Source organism: Phymastichus coffea, unplaced genomic scaffold, assembly GCF_024137745.1.
Source record: "Phymastichus coffea isolate CEN01 unplaced genomic scaffold, Cenicafe_Pcof_1.1 PCOF00004, whole genome shotgun sequence".
Lineage (NCBI taxonomy): Eukaryota > Metazoa > Arthropoda > Insecta > Hymenoptera > Eulophidae > Phymastichus > Phymastichus coffea.
The window spans coordinates 13,240,971-13,255,230 of NW_026706815.1; the positions used below are offsets into that span (position 1 = coordinate 13,240,971).

At 31.0% G+C, this 14,260-nt stretch overlaps 2 protein-coding genes across 5 annotated transcripts in view; both read left to right on the forward strand.

The window, feature by feature from the left end:
* Window positions 1-12,190, forward strand: part of LOC131666605 (excitatory amino acid transporter) — a 521,775-nt gene extending 509,585 nt beyond the window's left edge. For 2 of the 3 annotated variants that reach the window (XM_058939426.1, XM_058939453.1), the window contains one exon: window positions 10,746-12,190. The gene's annotated coding sequence lies outside the window, so the exon portion shown is untranslated. The remainder of the gene's footprint in view (window positions 1-10,745) is intronic. The other variant, XM_058939436.1, reaches the window with a different exon arrangement.
* On the forward strand, window positions 5,349-8,471 carry LOC131666623 (uncharacterized). 2 transcript variants are annotated; one of them, XM_058939469.1, is made up of 8 exons: window positions 5,349-5,591; window positions 5,667-5,709; window positions 6,282-6,650; window positions 6,776-6,936; window positions 7,016-7,277; window positions 7,363-7,700; window positions 7,758-7,974; window positions 8,048-8,471. In XM_058939469.1, exons 3-8 carry the CDS (start codon window positions 6,299-6,301, stop codon window positions 8,194-8,196), a joined length of 1,479 nt encoding a protein of 492 aa, XP_058795452.1. In that variant the 5' UTR covers window positions 5,349-5,591; window positions 5,667-5,709; window positions 6,282-6,298; the 3' UTR covers window positions 8,197-8,471. The 2 variants fall into 2 exon arrangements, with proteins under 2 accessions (XP_058795452.1, XP_058795445.1); XM_058939462.1 differs by having other exon boundaries at window positions 5,349-5,709.
* Window positions 12,191-14,260: the final 2,070 nt, after the last annotated feature.

The window sequence follows — 14,260 nt, forward strand, 5'->3', positions numbered from 1 at the left end:
AGCTTTGATTTAGTAGAAAAATAAGTTGTCGTAAAAACATCATGGAAGTATGTTTTAAGCTACAAGGAAACGTTTTACATAATTTTTTGAAAATGTCTGTATGTATGTATGTATGTATGTATGTATGTGTGTGTGTATGTATGTGTGTGTGTATGATGTGTGTGTAGTACATCAAAATAACTCAAGTTGTATACCATAGCATTATTCGCACAACGGCTCATTAGATTTGCATTTACATGATGTGGGGTGGAAAAAATGATTCCGGTAATTTCATGGAGTATTCGCGTCAATATTTGAGGTTATGCGTTTTTTTTTTATTTTTGTACTTTGGTTTTTTCCATTTTTTTGATTTGATATCAATAATTGCATTATTTAGAGAATTGCATGAAGAAAAAATGTTTTTGTTTGAAAGTAAGTCTGTTTAGTTTCCTCAATAACTAGAGTGAATTTGATTTAATCTACTCGAATTTTGGTACAGATACTGCTTGCTCCAAATTATAAAGCCCTTTCGGTACGCACATCATTCGGTTGATTATTACCTCCGTAAGTTCAGATAATTTCTCACTGTGCTAATTGTATTTAATATAGGGGACAATAAACCTATATTAGTGCAAAACATAACAAGAAAAAACCTCTATCCAATCTGCCCAACTTGACAACTAAATCTTCTCGTCATAACCATCACCGAAATTCATACCATTAATTTTGTAATTGTTGATACGTTAATGACGTTCCGTCGACGATGAGAAAGTTGTTAATCGGAGACGCGTTCACGTTGGGGAAAAATGACGATTTTCGGTGATGTTTTTTTATATTTATTTTATTATTATTATTATTTTTATTGAGCTTTAAAATTTGTAAATGATTTTAAAGCTCAATAAAAAAAAACCATCACCGAAAATCGTCATTTTTTCCCGTTGTGAACTTTAAAAAAATATCGTGATTTATTATTTTTCTGTAGGCTCTAAATTTAAAAAGACGTATTTTTTCATATGAAAAATTACGTTATAGGCCGGCATTTTTTAATACATTTTTTAAAACATTTTTTAAACAAATTTTGGAAAAAAACATTTTTTTATAGAAAAGACGTAATTTAAGGGGGTAGGATACCCCAAAAATTGTAAAATGCCAAATTATTTTTTGTACTTATATTCATTCTAAATGTTTTGTGGAATTAATTTTTCATAAAAAAACTAATATTTTTCACATAAAAAAGATGTATACTTTGAAATAGTTTGAACTGAACCATAAACTACAAACATGACCTAGAGTAGGTGGGGTAGATAACTGCTGTTTAGCCATCTATATTGTTTGTACTTCTATGCTTGACAAAAACAGACCAGTATGTACCTAGCAGAAAGCATCCAAAGAAAGTAAACAAAGACTCTAGTTGACTTTTTGAAGTTTAGTTATTGAATTAAAAAAATAATAGCTCGAAGTGTTATAATCTTGGGGTGCAGTTTTTTTTACTAGTGAGACTGTGTATGAATGTTAGTTTTGACTGATTCTTAAAAAAAGTTTATTGATATTTGATTGAAACAGTGTTGAGGATACATGGAGATATAAATACAATTTATGAAAGTCAACGTTCTAATTGAAAAATAAATGTAGTTACGTGTTGAATGTGTGAATTCAAGTTAAAAACCATGTGTACGACTTCATACATTATGATAATTCAAGTTAATAACCATCTGTACGAGTCCAAGATCTGATGACATGTAGCTGGGACAGTGTAAATCAAGTAACTACGAGGTGTGTTCAAAAAATAACGAGATGTTTCGTTTTATGAAAAAAATATTTATTTATTCATCTACATTAATGTTGTCGCCTTCAAAGTAGTCCCCTTCGGATACAATACACTTATGCCAACGCTTTTTCCAATCCTCGAAACACTTTTGAAACTCGACCTTTGTAATAGCTTTTAGCTCTTTCAGCGATTCGCTTTTAATGTCATCTATGCTTGTAAAACGACGGCCTTTTAATGTTCTCTTTATTTTTGGAAATAGAAAAAAGTCACATGGAGCCATATCTGGCGAATATGGAGGCTGAGGCATCGTTACAGTTTCGTTTTTGGCCAAAAATTCACGAACAAGCAATGAAGTGTGAGCAGGCGCATTATCGTGGTGCAAAAGCCATGAATTGTTTTGCCACAAATCCGGGCGTTTTTTTCGGATTGCTTCACGCAAACGACGTTGAACTTGTAGGTAGTACTGCTTATTGATTGTTTGACCTTGTGGCAAGAATTCATAATGCACTATGCCATTAAAATCGAAGAACACAGTGAGCATAACCTTCACATTCGACCGTACTTGTCGAGCCTTTTTCGGTCTTGGCGATCCAGAATGCCTCCACTGGGACGATTGAGCCTTAGTTTCGACATTATATCCGTAAACCCATGTTTCGTCACCTGTTATAACACGTTTTAGTAGTTCTGTATCGTTATTGACTTCATTTAGCGACTCCTGAGCAACTTCCATTCGCCGCTGTTTTTGTTCGAAATTCAACAATTTTGGAACGAATTTTGCTGCCACACGTTTCATACCCAAAACATTCGAAAAAATTTGATGGCATGAGCCAACTGATATGCCAACATCATCAGCGACTTCTCTGATTGTGATTCGGCGATCGTTCATAACCATTTCTTTCACTTTTTTCACGTTTACATCGGTTGTTGATGTGCTTGGGCGTCCGGGTCGTTCGTCATCTTCAACGTTTTCGTGGCCATCTTGGAAACACTTATACCACTCATAAATCCTTGCTTTACTCATAGCAGACTCACTATATGCCTTTGTTAACATTTGACAAACTTTACTACACTTTATTTCATTTTTTACGCAAAATTTAATACAAATTCTTTGATCCATTTTTTTTCACAAACGAAAATCGCCGAGCTCGAAAAACACGTCTAACGTTAGCGGCTGCCACTTAAAAAGTAAGCAATGAATATTGCTGAAAATTTTATCGTACTTCAGGGGCATGTGTACCAACATAATAAAAAAAAATTTTATACAAGCGGACTCTCAAACCCGCGAAATTTAAAAATTCTCGTTACTTTTTGAACACACCTCGTATGTGGTGACTATGTAATACTGAGTGTATGCAAAGTTCTAGTGGGTGATAACAGTTGATATAGAAAGTTTATGTCAAGTTTTCATGTCAATCTTTGTTTTGAGTTTTCTAGCAATTCACTTTTATTGGCTTGCACGCAGTCTCCTAGAGTGAATTCTCAATCAAAATACTTCTGCCGAGGCTTAAAATTTTTCTAAGAACCTGCAGAATACAGTGAAGCTATTTATATTGAGTCCAGAGTTTGTTAAAGGGTTTTTATAGTCCAAATAATGAAAAAATATCAAAATTCATCTTTTTTTGTGCTCATTTTTTGTCTTCAACTAAGAAAATAAAATACTCGAGGCATGAAATAATTCATACACATAGCTTCATTGTATTCTGTAGGTTTTCAGGAAAATTTTAAGTCTCGGCAGAAGTGTTTTGGTTGATTTTTGGTGACAGGATTCTGCGCGCAAGCCAAAAATATGTTTTGATGGATATATATGGATAGGAGTGCACAAATGAACTTTTTGAGGATGGTTTTGGTTACAACAGGTGGAGTAGATTAAGAATATGTAATTTATTTGTGAAAAGTGTTGATGTTCAAGTCTTTTAAGTAAAAAATGTAAAAAAGTGCATAAGGGTATCCTACCCCCTTAATTTTTTTTTATAGGCTGTGAATCCAAAAAAATTTGTGTACATTGAAGAACAGAAAAGAAGTTTTTTTTTAAAGGCTTCATTATTATTTTTTGTACAGAAATTACATACAGTACATGTTTTTACCTGGTCACGTTTCTGTATATAATATTTCTTTTTTATATTATATAGATATTTGTTATGCAAATAATACAGACAGATTTATTGTAATTTCTCATAAAAAAATGTCTACAATATAAATTTAGAATCATAAACTATGTAAAGATTTACAAAATTTTTCCCTATAGTTGTGACCTATTACAACAACTACCCAAAAGACAAAATAAATGAATGAATTTTTTGCATGAACATCTCTCTATATATATGTATTTAAATTTAAAATTCTTGTTCATACATAAAACTGACAAAACTTGTACTTACATCAGAATCTTCTGAATCAGCTCCACTTGATACATGATTTAACCGTCTATCATCATTAGAATTTTCGGTGGAAGAGGTTGATGTCTAAAAATTGATTGTAGTGCATAAATATTACGTCATTCTTAGCTAATTTCATGCAGGAAATATTGGTTGAATCAACATACCTGTCTGTAGTCACCATTTGGTGATCGCTGTTGCAAGTTATCTAGTCTTTCAACAACATCTTGTTCTGAATTTGACGATGAGGAGTTGTCCAAGTTGCCCTCTGATTCAGAACTTGCTGTTGATGTACTTGCATTTTCTGAATCGTCACCAACTGAATGAATTAATGCAGAGACTAACTGAAACAATAGAATAAAAAAGTTATATACAATATCATTTTCATTATATTTTTTCATTTCTAAAATACATTTTACTTATTTTTTGGTACAATAAAGTAACTACAAAATCACAATTAATACTCACTAGGTAATTATCTCTCCATCGTTGGTTTGCAATGCTGGAGTCCGATGATGATGATTGATTTCTTCTTTGAAATTGACGGTTATTTCTTGCTCTTGTTCTTCGTGGTGTTTCGATGGTAGGATCATGTCTACCCATGTTGTACTGTGCCATTATTTGAATAAACCAACTAGAATAATAATAACATTGTAAAATGGATTAGCATAATTGGTGATAACTAAGAAACATTATTACAATAACACAATTTGACAATATTAAATTGTACAACTAACAAACTTAATAGAATCTAAGGTATTCTAAAAAAGTATATAAGTCAACGTGCACGAATTATATCATACGTGAAATATAAACGTTGAAGTAATAAATGAAATTTCGCGCAAGACTTATTGCCCCCAAAACAGTCTCTAAATATTGAAATGAATGACTAGGTTTGATATAGTACAACGTATCAGTATTTTGTATTGATACTTACTTGAAAAAATAACTTCTTTAATGTACTCTTTACAGCAATTTGGAACCAATTGTTATGTTACTTAGTAACTTTGTATTTTTAACTATACAATTTTTAATTAGCGCTAACGAACAGCAAAAAAACTTCTCGTCCCTCTAACCTCTAGCTTTTATTGCCGCATGCTGTCGGCTTTAGTCGACTACCTGCCCTGTTTCCCGCCTTGGCTTGGCTTAAGGCTTCCCTGCTTCATCACTCCAACCAATCACGGTCGAGAATCCCGATATATAGCAAGCAGCGCAGCAGCGGTCGGTCTTATTGATGACAAAAGAAAAAAAAGAACAAAGAAAAACGTGCACTCTTGTGACAGCCCGGAAAAACCAGTTTCAGCATCAAGCCTCAAATACTAATATTTTCCTTTTTTTTGTTCTTTGCTAATTTTTGGGAAAATAAGAAAGTGTAGAAGTTATTTATTGGCTCGATTCTGTAAAAACGTACGCAAATTCATCGATTTCGAGGTTATAAGAAACAATTAATACAGAGTGTAGTTAGCCTAGTTAGTTGAAAAAATATTTTCAGAGTGACGATGAAGAAATTTTGTTTGACATTTTATTTTCTTCTTTTCTGAAAGGAATTTCATTCTGTAGATCAACCACCTTCAAAAAAAATCGTAGGTATGTAATCAAATAATCATATAATGAGACAGAAAATCAGTTGTGGAACTATTGAAATTACCTAGTCAAACTTTATTCGTTACTGCTTTTTTTCATGAGATTTTTTCATAAATTGAACGAAAGAAATTGCAAAATCAATGTAATTGTGAAGTATCTTGATTGAGTAGTTTTTTAAAATTACAATAGAAAACTGTAAAGTCAAAGTTTATTAAAATTAATTTCAAAATATTAGTACATTTATTTAAACTATTTTATACAAAAATTAATGAGCAGTGTATACCATTGTATGATATACAATTTAAATCACAAAATGTTTTTCAATATGTTTCATATACTCATCATTTATGTTCATGCAAGTACGTGATTTAAAAAATATCTTTGTGTTATTAAAAAATGAACATGAATCAAACGAAAATAGATAATATTCTTTCTACTATAATCTACTCATAATTTCAATCATTTTACATAAAAATATTTTCTGCTTGACATAGGTGCATGATTCAATTAGAAGACTGCTTGTTAATTAATTATGATATGAACATATTATTTTTGAAAAAATATTATTGTTATAGAGTCAACAGCCTTAGATATGTCTAGACCAGGTAGATTTGCTAGAAGTCCTAAGTTAGCTATAAAGCCAGGCATCAAGCATGTTGTTCAGTCTGCCAAAAGTCCGCCTAACAACGTCAAGCACAAAAATGTGGGATCTACACCTAAACAATATAATGCCAAAAATATAATGCCGAGTAATTTTCCTGATAACAGTCCAAGAAATGATTTATCATCAAATCAGCCATCAAGTAATGTAAACTTTGTAGCTATCAGATTATGTGTTGGCAAAGGAGAAATAGAAATTAAGACTGTTACCGATATCAAAAATTTTGATCCTAATAGACGTGTTCCATACAAAGCTTACATAATGACAGATCTTGATGAAGATGGTGAGATTGTGTATGAACCTGGCTTTGTTTTAGCTATGTCTGATAAGAACGATTCAAAATCATTTTATCGTCAAACATTTGTACACAAATTCTAACTAACTGATAAATATTTTTCTTTTAACTAGACAACAAGGAGTCCTTACAAAAGAAAAGGTATACTAAACCGAATGTAAGAAGGAGTGATGTCATACGTGAACTTGCTGCAGAAGAAATGAAAGCACAGAAGCACTCACAGTCTACGACTCAATTGGAAAATAAGAGAGATGCTGATCAGCGAAAAACAAGAGTATGGCGTTTGATTTTTACATGTACCCATGTGTATATTCATATATGTGTATGCATTAATGATCATTCCATCGTTGTAGAATGTTTTTCCTCTGCCTTCTCCTAAAAATATTGATGACGCTTTAAAAGACGCAGCAATAACTGCAACATCAATGACGAAATTGGCCTTTGAAAATGTGGAGGCTACTGAAAATGATGCTTTCAAAGCTTTACAAGAAAAAGACATTATCATTGCTCAGCTGCGAGCAGCATTACAAGATAAGACACATGCTGATTCTGCCTTAATTGATAATAACTTGATGACTCCAACGCACGGCGCCAAGCAGAGAAACTTCATATCTAGTAAGTTCATTTGCGTACATATTTATAATAAATTTAATCGTTATTATAATACACTGGAAAACTTTATTTTCATCATATATTACAGACACGTTGTTTTTTACACCAAGAAGATCACTGCGTCGAAGAATAACACCAATAAATCCTGAAAAGGCACCTGTCTCAACGGCCCTATTAAAGAACTCTGCTGCTTCCACATGTAGTAATAATGTCGTCACCAGTCCACCTAAGAAAAAGCAGAAATTGAGCAACAAGGGAAAGTCAAAAAAAGAATCTAAACAAAATTCTAGATATAAACGAAAAGGAAAACCATGCCTTTACGATAGTGATGACTGGGAATCTTCTGATACAGAAGAAACAAAATTACCGAAACTGAGCTTGTGGAAGGAAGATACAAAAGATCCTAAAACTGGATTAATGGTTAAGGTATGTTTTTATCGACTTGCAAAATTATAGCATTATAACAATTATTTTCTTTTGCAGCGTACCATGTTCCATTTACATTTCAATGTGTCAGTTCCATATATTAAATGGAAAAAAGCACTCAAAGCTAAGTCATCGAGGGCGTTTCTGCGTATTTTGGCTACACCTCACATTTGGGAGCATGCAACATTTATTAAGAAAGCTGTACAAGTTGAAAGAACGACAAGTCTAGACGTTAGAGAGAAATTTGAACCTAAAAAATTTGAGGAATTAAAGAGTATGATTGTAAAATTTCTTGAAAATTTAGTTTTATTTCATTCTCTTTTATATACATAATTTTTTTTTTGCAGGGGGATATGCTCAATATCTAATTGAAAATAGACTCATTGACGGTAACCCATCTACCATTGAAGAGCTAAAAAGAAAGCTAAGAGTCTTATTAGCAAGTTCGGAAGGGAACTCGGTATTCTTGTTGACCAAGAAAGAGCGAAGGATCTAAAATCACCTGTTTTGCCTTCCAAAAATTCTTTGACTGATGGCGAGATGGATGAAGATGATGCTGAATCCTATGCCCAACCAGAAGATGGTACCAATGAAAACTGAATAACAGAGAACGTTGAAATGATTTTTAATTCATAATTTCAGTTTTAAATATTTTAAAGTTTGTTGGATCGTACAAATTTCTAATATTACTTAAGATAATTTATTAGATATTTATAGGCCTTGTATTATTTAAATGTACGAATGATAAACAATCATTCTGCTTGATTTGAGTTCTTATAAACGAAAAAATGTGTTCTTTTTTATTTTCTATACAGAAAAATATTACAATGTAACATAGAAAATGTTCAAGGATATTTCTTAAATTTATTATTTGGAATTTTTTAAATTGCATTTTTGTACTCAAGATTAATGAATAAAGAAAGATACATTATTTCAAATGATTGTACATAAAATTTTTGTAAATGACATTATTTTTTACATCTTTTGAGATTTCGATACGAAAGTTGAAAAATGACATCTTTTACGGGAGAAAAAGACGTCTTTTCAGATTTTACTGGTTAAAAAAGTTGAAAAATGACGTCTTTAGCGAGAGGAAAAGACGTCTTTTCAGATTTTACTGGTTAAAAAAGTTGAAAAATGACGTCTTTTGCGGGAGGAAAAGACGTCTTTTCAGATTTTACTGGTTAAAAAAGTTGGAAAATGACGTCTTTTTATGTACCAAATCAGGACGTGACACATGACATCATAAAAAGACGTCTTTGAAAGACGTCTTTTTATGACGTCATTTTTTGCAATAGGGGATTGTTGAATATTACTTGAAAATGTTTTATAATAATTATAATCCAGACTAGAGTGTTTTTATTATTCAATATTGTCATTATTATTCTATATCGTCTAGAGAAACTCTAAAAGTATTCACAGTAATAATTGGAGTAACTGAAAACAACGGTAGTTGTAAATATTATATAAAAGTTAATTACATAATTGTTGTTTTACTTATCAGAGCATTCCTCCGAAAACTCAAAAATTCGAAAAAAATTTTTATTTTATTTTATTACTTGTCATAACCCATACTGTAATACGCAACTTTAATAAACCTTTTCTTAACCCATTAACGTCCAAAATGTCAAAATTTCTTGCACGTTTTCAAAGTGATTTTTTCCTATGTAATTGGCGTTGAAAAAATTCTTGAACCACATATTCTGATGTAAAATTGCATGCTCTTTCAGAATCCGTTGCCAGAATCATGATAAAACTCACAGGAAAAGAGATATGCTCGATTGAAACATAAAAAACACCTAAATTTTCGAAAAAAAAAATTTTTAGGATTTTTTTTCGAAGTGTTACGGTGAAGATATCACCTTGCGACCGTGATCAAAGGTGATCATGGGATTTGAAGTTTAACAGGGAATTTTTTTGTTTACCTTGAACCATCGCTTCTTTACAAAATGGCGGAAAAAACGAATTTTTTTTTTCAATCTTTATCAACTTTTTTCTCAAAATCTATGGTCTTTAGAAAAAAATTCATAAAAACAAAAATGCCTTAGAATCGCTCGAGGAACATTCTCAAATTTTTTCAGAATTTTTTGAGACAATTTTTGATTTTCCGGGAAACTTGGGAAATGGAATTTTCAAAAATGTCTCCAAAAATTCTGAAAAAATTTTAGGATGTTTCTCGAGTGATTCTAAGACATTTTTGTTTTTATGAATTTTTTTCTAAAGTCCATAGATTTCGAGAAAAAAATTGATAAAGTTGAAAAAATAAAAATTCGCTTCTGCCGCTATGTTCACTGTGCATAACTTCTGTTCAGCATATCAAAGTCTACTATAAAAAAGTTTTTAAAAAACTTATTAAAGGACAAAAACACGGGGTTGAGTGCTAGGTCTTTTATTTACGAGGAGATCACATCACGCCCATTTTTATTATAAAAATTATTTGTTTATTTGCTGCAATTTAAATGTTCATGATAGAAAGTTGAGATCAACCTCTTCTGTTAAATGAGTTTATTCGGATTAGGCCACACCACTCTAAATTTATGACTTTAAAATTTGTAAATGAATACTAGTCGATTTCTAGTACCAAAAAACCGGCTCGATATATTTTGGTTTCAGTATAACTCTTAAGTGTTTCAAAATTTTTTGACTTATAATTCGAATAGAAGGATTATATCTCGGCTTCTAATTGGTAACCTCCAATATGTGGAATGAGCTACTGAGGACTCGTATCTTTTTATTTTTCATAAGAAATGTTTCCCTAAAGTTTCATAAATATTAGACGTCCGCAGGACTGGTGATTTTCTTGATAACCAATCATTGCTTATTTTTTTGGTCTCCTATAATTTATAGCATTAACAAGTGCAAAAAAAATATAACTTAAACAGTGGGTATCAATGAAAATAAGCTGTGCTAAATAACCAAGAGCTCTTATGATGAAGAAAAACCTATATTACAGATTTAGTGACTGATACTATACTATCAAGTAGTAGATCACAATTACATATAAAAAAATTAGGTTATTAATAATTGATTAAATATTGATTTCAGATAGTTTGGAGGCATCAACTACCGAAAAAGATACGAAGAAAATTATTTCAAGAGCGATAGAAAATAGTAAGACATTAAAAAGATTTAAAAAATGGAATAAGTTTCTGAATATGGAGCTGAAATACAGAATAATAAGATCATGATAATAACAGATAATAAAAAGAATAAGAATGTACAATATGAGCATGATAAAAAAAACATAAGGTTTCAAGATAGTTTTTCTAAATGGATGCAGATTTAATAATAATACAAATTATACTATTTAGGATTGTATATCATATCTCCTTCAACGAATTGTTTGGAATTGAGTGAATTATTAAATTCTTAAAAGTTAAGTAACAAGCTGCCATAAATAACATTTGAATCAATTTAAAAAAATGTGTAAATAAAAACAAAAATATAATATCGTATTTGAAAACATATGATAAGTAAATGTTCGAAATAGTACATTTCGCTATTAAAAAGTACGGTGTGTGAAGAAAAATTTTTCTCAGCACTAAATTGATGTATATCTTCCTAGTAAGGAACACAGAATTACATGGATAATAGCCTGAGAGTAAAGTGTCTCGTGTATAGGCGATGCATGGTTTTATTGTTCAAATCATCAGGCTTGAATTATACTTTAAGAGGACGGAATGTTACCGACTGAGTCCTATTTAGTTATCAATATGATTTTCCATATTTTCTAAAGAAAAAACGCACTTTCCCGCTCTTTATATTATTCATGAAAGGTATCTTCCGAAATTTTATAACAATTGGTTCTTTTATTTTTAAGAAAAGTTTGAAAAAAGGACTGCAAACAACCAGAAAGCAATAGAAGAATGTTTGTTAAAAGGTTTTCAAACTTTTTTTACAAATAAATAAATCAATTTTTCATTAAACTATTGACAAATACTTTTTATTAAAGTAATGAAGAGCAAAATAATCTGAAAAGTTATGAAAATGCATTTGTTCTTAAAAAAATTTCGAAATCTTTTTCAAAGTAAGATAGGAACCTTTATCGACATCCGATATCCGTAAGAAATTTTAATTTTAGACAATTAATGTGGTTCTGTATCTCCTACTGAGGGTATAACGTCACCGCTTTACCGTGCACTACTGTAATGATTACTAGTAGAGTGATGTACTATTTTTTTAATTTATAAACTGATGTAATTTTTCCACGTAGGATGAACAACTCTTAATTAAAAAGTTGTTTTTGGTGATGAAATGAAGAATACTTATATTTAAAGAATGATGTTGATAATTATATAATGATGATAATAATCACGGTGATGATAGTCATGTTAATAATAAATATTTGTGTTATAATGATGTTGCATAAAACAGTTACAACTGTAATATCTGCAATCACATAAGTTGGGAATATGTTCTATTTTTTTTATATAAATGTTATAATTATTATCGAAGTTTTCAACAGACGTTCCTATTGTAAATGTTATTAAAAAAAGTATTTTATTATGATGATACAATTACTTTTGTAAATTAAAATAAATGTACATACCCACCCTCGACCTTGGTTCTGTCAAATATTAGAATTTGATAGAATCATGTTGTTTAATATTAAAGTGTTTTGAAGCTTTTGAGAGTTGGCTACATAATAGATGTGTCTGATCGGCATCACGAATTTTATTTTCTACATGTAACTCTACATTTATTTCGAAATGTTATACTAACATATTTTTGGTTGTTTTTGAAAAATCTTACTGTTGTTACAATTTTAAGAGTTACATGCGAAGTTTGTATCAATACATCGGCTCTTTTGATCCGAAAAATTACAATTATATATTCCACAAAATCCCCTAGACAAAATCGGTTTAAATTCTGGGGATTAGATTTAACGTTAAGCAAGGAACAAATGATCGCAAGTCGGTGAATTATTCTAAATCCTTTTATAAGGGATTAAAATACACAGTCTTTATACGGACCAAAAGACTTTCGCTCGTGTATCGCAATATAATCCAGGAAGAAATAGAGAGAGAAAGTATAAATTATACGCGTACTAACGTTGTGGCACGACTTTCGAAAGGGTTATTTAGCGCATGCATTAAATTATTCACGCGGTACTAACTAACATGTGTAACGTTCGAATCTATCTCAAGTTATCAAAACAATAGTTCGGACTCTTTCTATTGAATTCGCAATCGCGTCTCCGAGAGAAGCAAGAAGTTGACACGCGTGTGTTTTAAATGATATATAAAAATCTTTCGAGTAGCAAACCCAAGGCTTTCTAACTCGATGAATTGTCTTGAAATGCAATTGAGCGTGATTACATCTATCGGGGAGAGGCCCGACAGCGCTGCAACCAATACTCAACTTAATTTCTTAACAGTAATAGTATTTGAGGTAGGAAGATATCTAAGGCTACTTTTTTCTCATGAGAGAGATAGTCTCATGAGTTGAGCGCTTAGATATCTATTGGATAGGAGTTAGCAGGCTAACCACTGAATAAGAAATTTATCTCAGGAAATTGCTGAGGCTTTATTTCTCTAACAGTGCTCGCGCTGCTAAGCAAGGTAGTATAGTGAATCCTCTTGCCGCAGCGACGAGCGAATTTATACTTGCGAAATGGGCTCCTTTCTACGCTTGGTAGCCCCTACAACGCTATTTTCGAAATTGATACAAACTTTGCACATGTTTTGTCGCAAAATGGCTCGATCGAAATTGCAATTTTATAATTTAAAAAATTAAGTATGAAATGACGAATTTTTTAATATAAATCGATTCTCGAGGAAAAATCGCCTTTTAAAGTTATAAGTTATACAATTCAATAATCAAATTACGCCAATTTTACAATAAATTTACGGAAAATTTTTACATGAAAAAATCGCTTGTAATTAGCGGAACGTTATTCAAGTTAAAAATGATTAATGTAGCTATCTAATTTTGAATAATAATTAAAAAACGGATTTGCAAATTTCTTTTTTAACGATTTAAAAATCAGCAAATTAGTAACAATCATAATCATTAATTTTACAGATACGTACGATCGATTCGCTATCTAACAGTGCAATTTTAATTGTTTTAAAAAATTATAAATTTTTTATTTATTGATAACTTAGTGAATAATTAGTTATCAAAGTGTCAAATTCTTGCTTTTCTGTTTCAATACGTCGCGGACGTAATCGCATACTCGAATTAACAATATAATTATTTATTGCAAAATAACTAACACTATCTACTTGTAAATTAAATTTGACTAATAAATACCGACTTGAGAGTTATAACGACATGAAATTCAGAATCAGCTCATCAAAATTGACTATAAAATACTTTTGTTCATTCGAAAAACTTTATAATTGTCGATTTTCTATTTTAAACAATAAATTTCCCACGGTTGTGACGTCACGCTCCTTATATGGTAATTTTTTTGCAGAGTTGCCCTAACACATTTGCATATATGTGAGAAAAGCGCCTTCGCTCAATTACCGCTTTTCTTTGATTGTCTTGTGTATGACGGGTTGCTACTTTGCAGAGAAAAAAAAAGGGGGACAAATCAGACTGGACCGTTACAC

Coding starts and splice junctions, on each gene's coding strand:
- LOC131666623 (XM_058939462.1), top strand. CDS start 6,299: ATGTCTAGACCAGGTAGATTTGCTAGAAGTCCTAAGTTAGCTATAAAG. Junction 6,651..6,775: donor GACAGATCTTGATGAAGATG/GTGAGATTGTGT, acceptor TCTTTTAACTAG/ACAACAAGGAGTCCTTACAA. Junction 6,937..7,015: donor CTGATCAGCGAAAAACAAGA/GTATGGCGTTTG, acceptor CCATCGTTGTAG/AATGTTTTTCCTCTGCCTTC.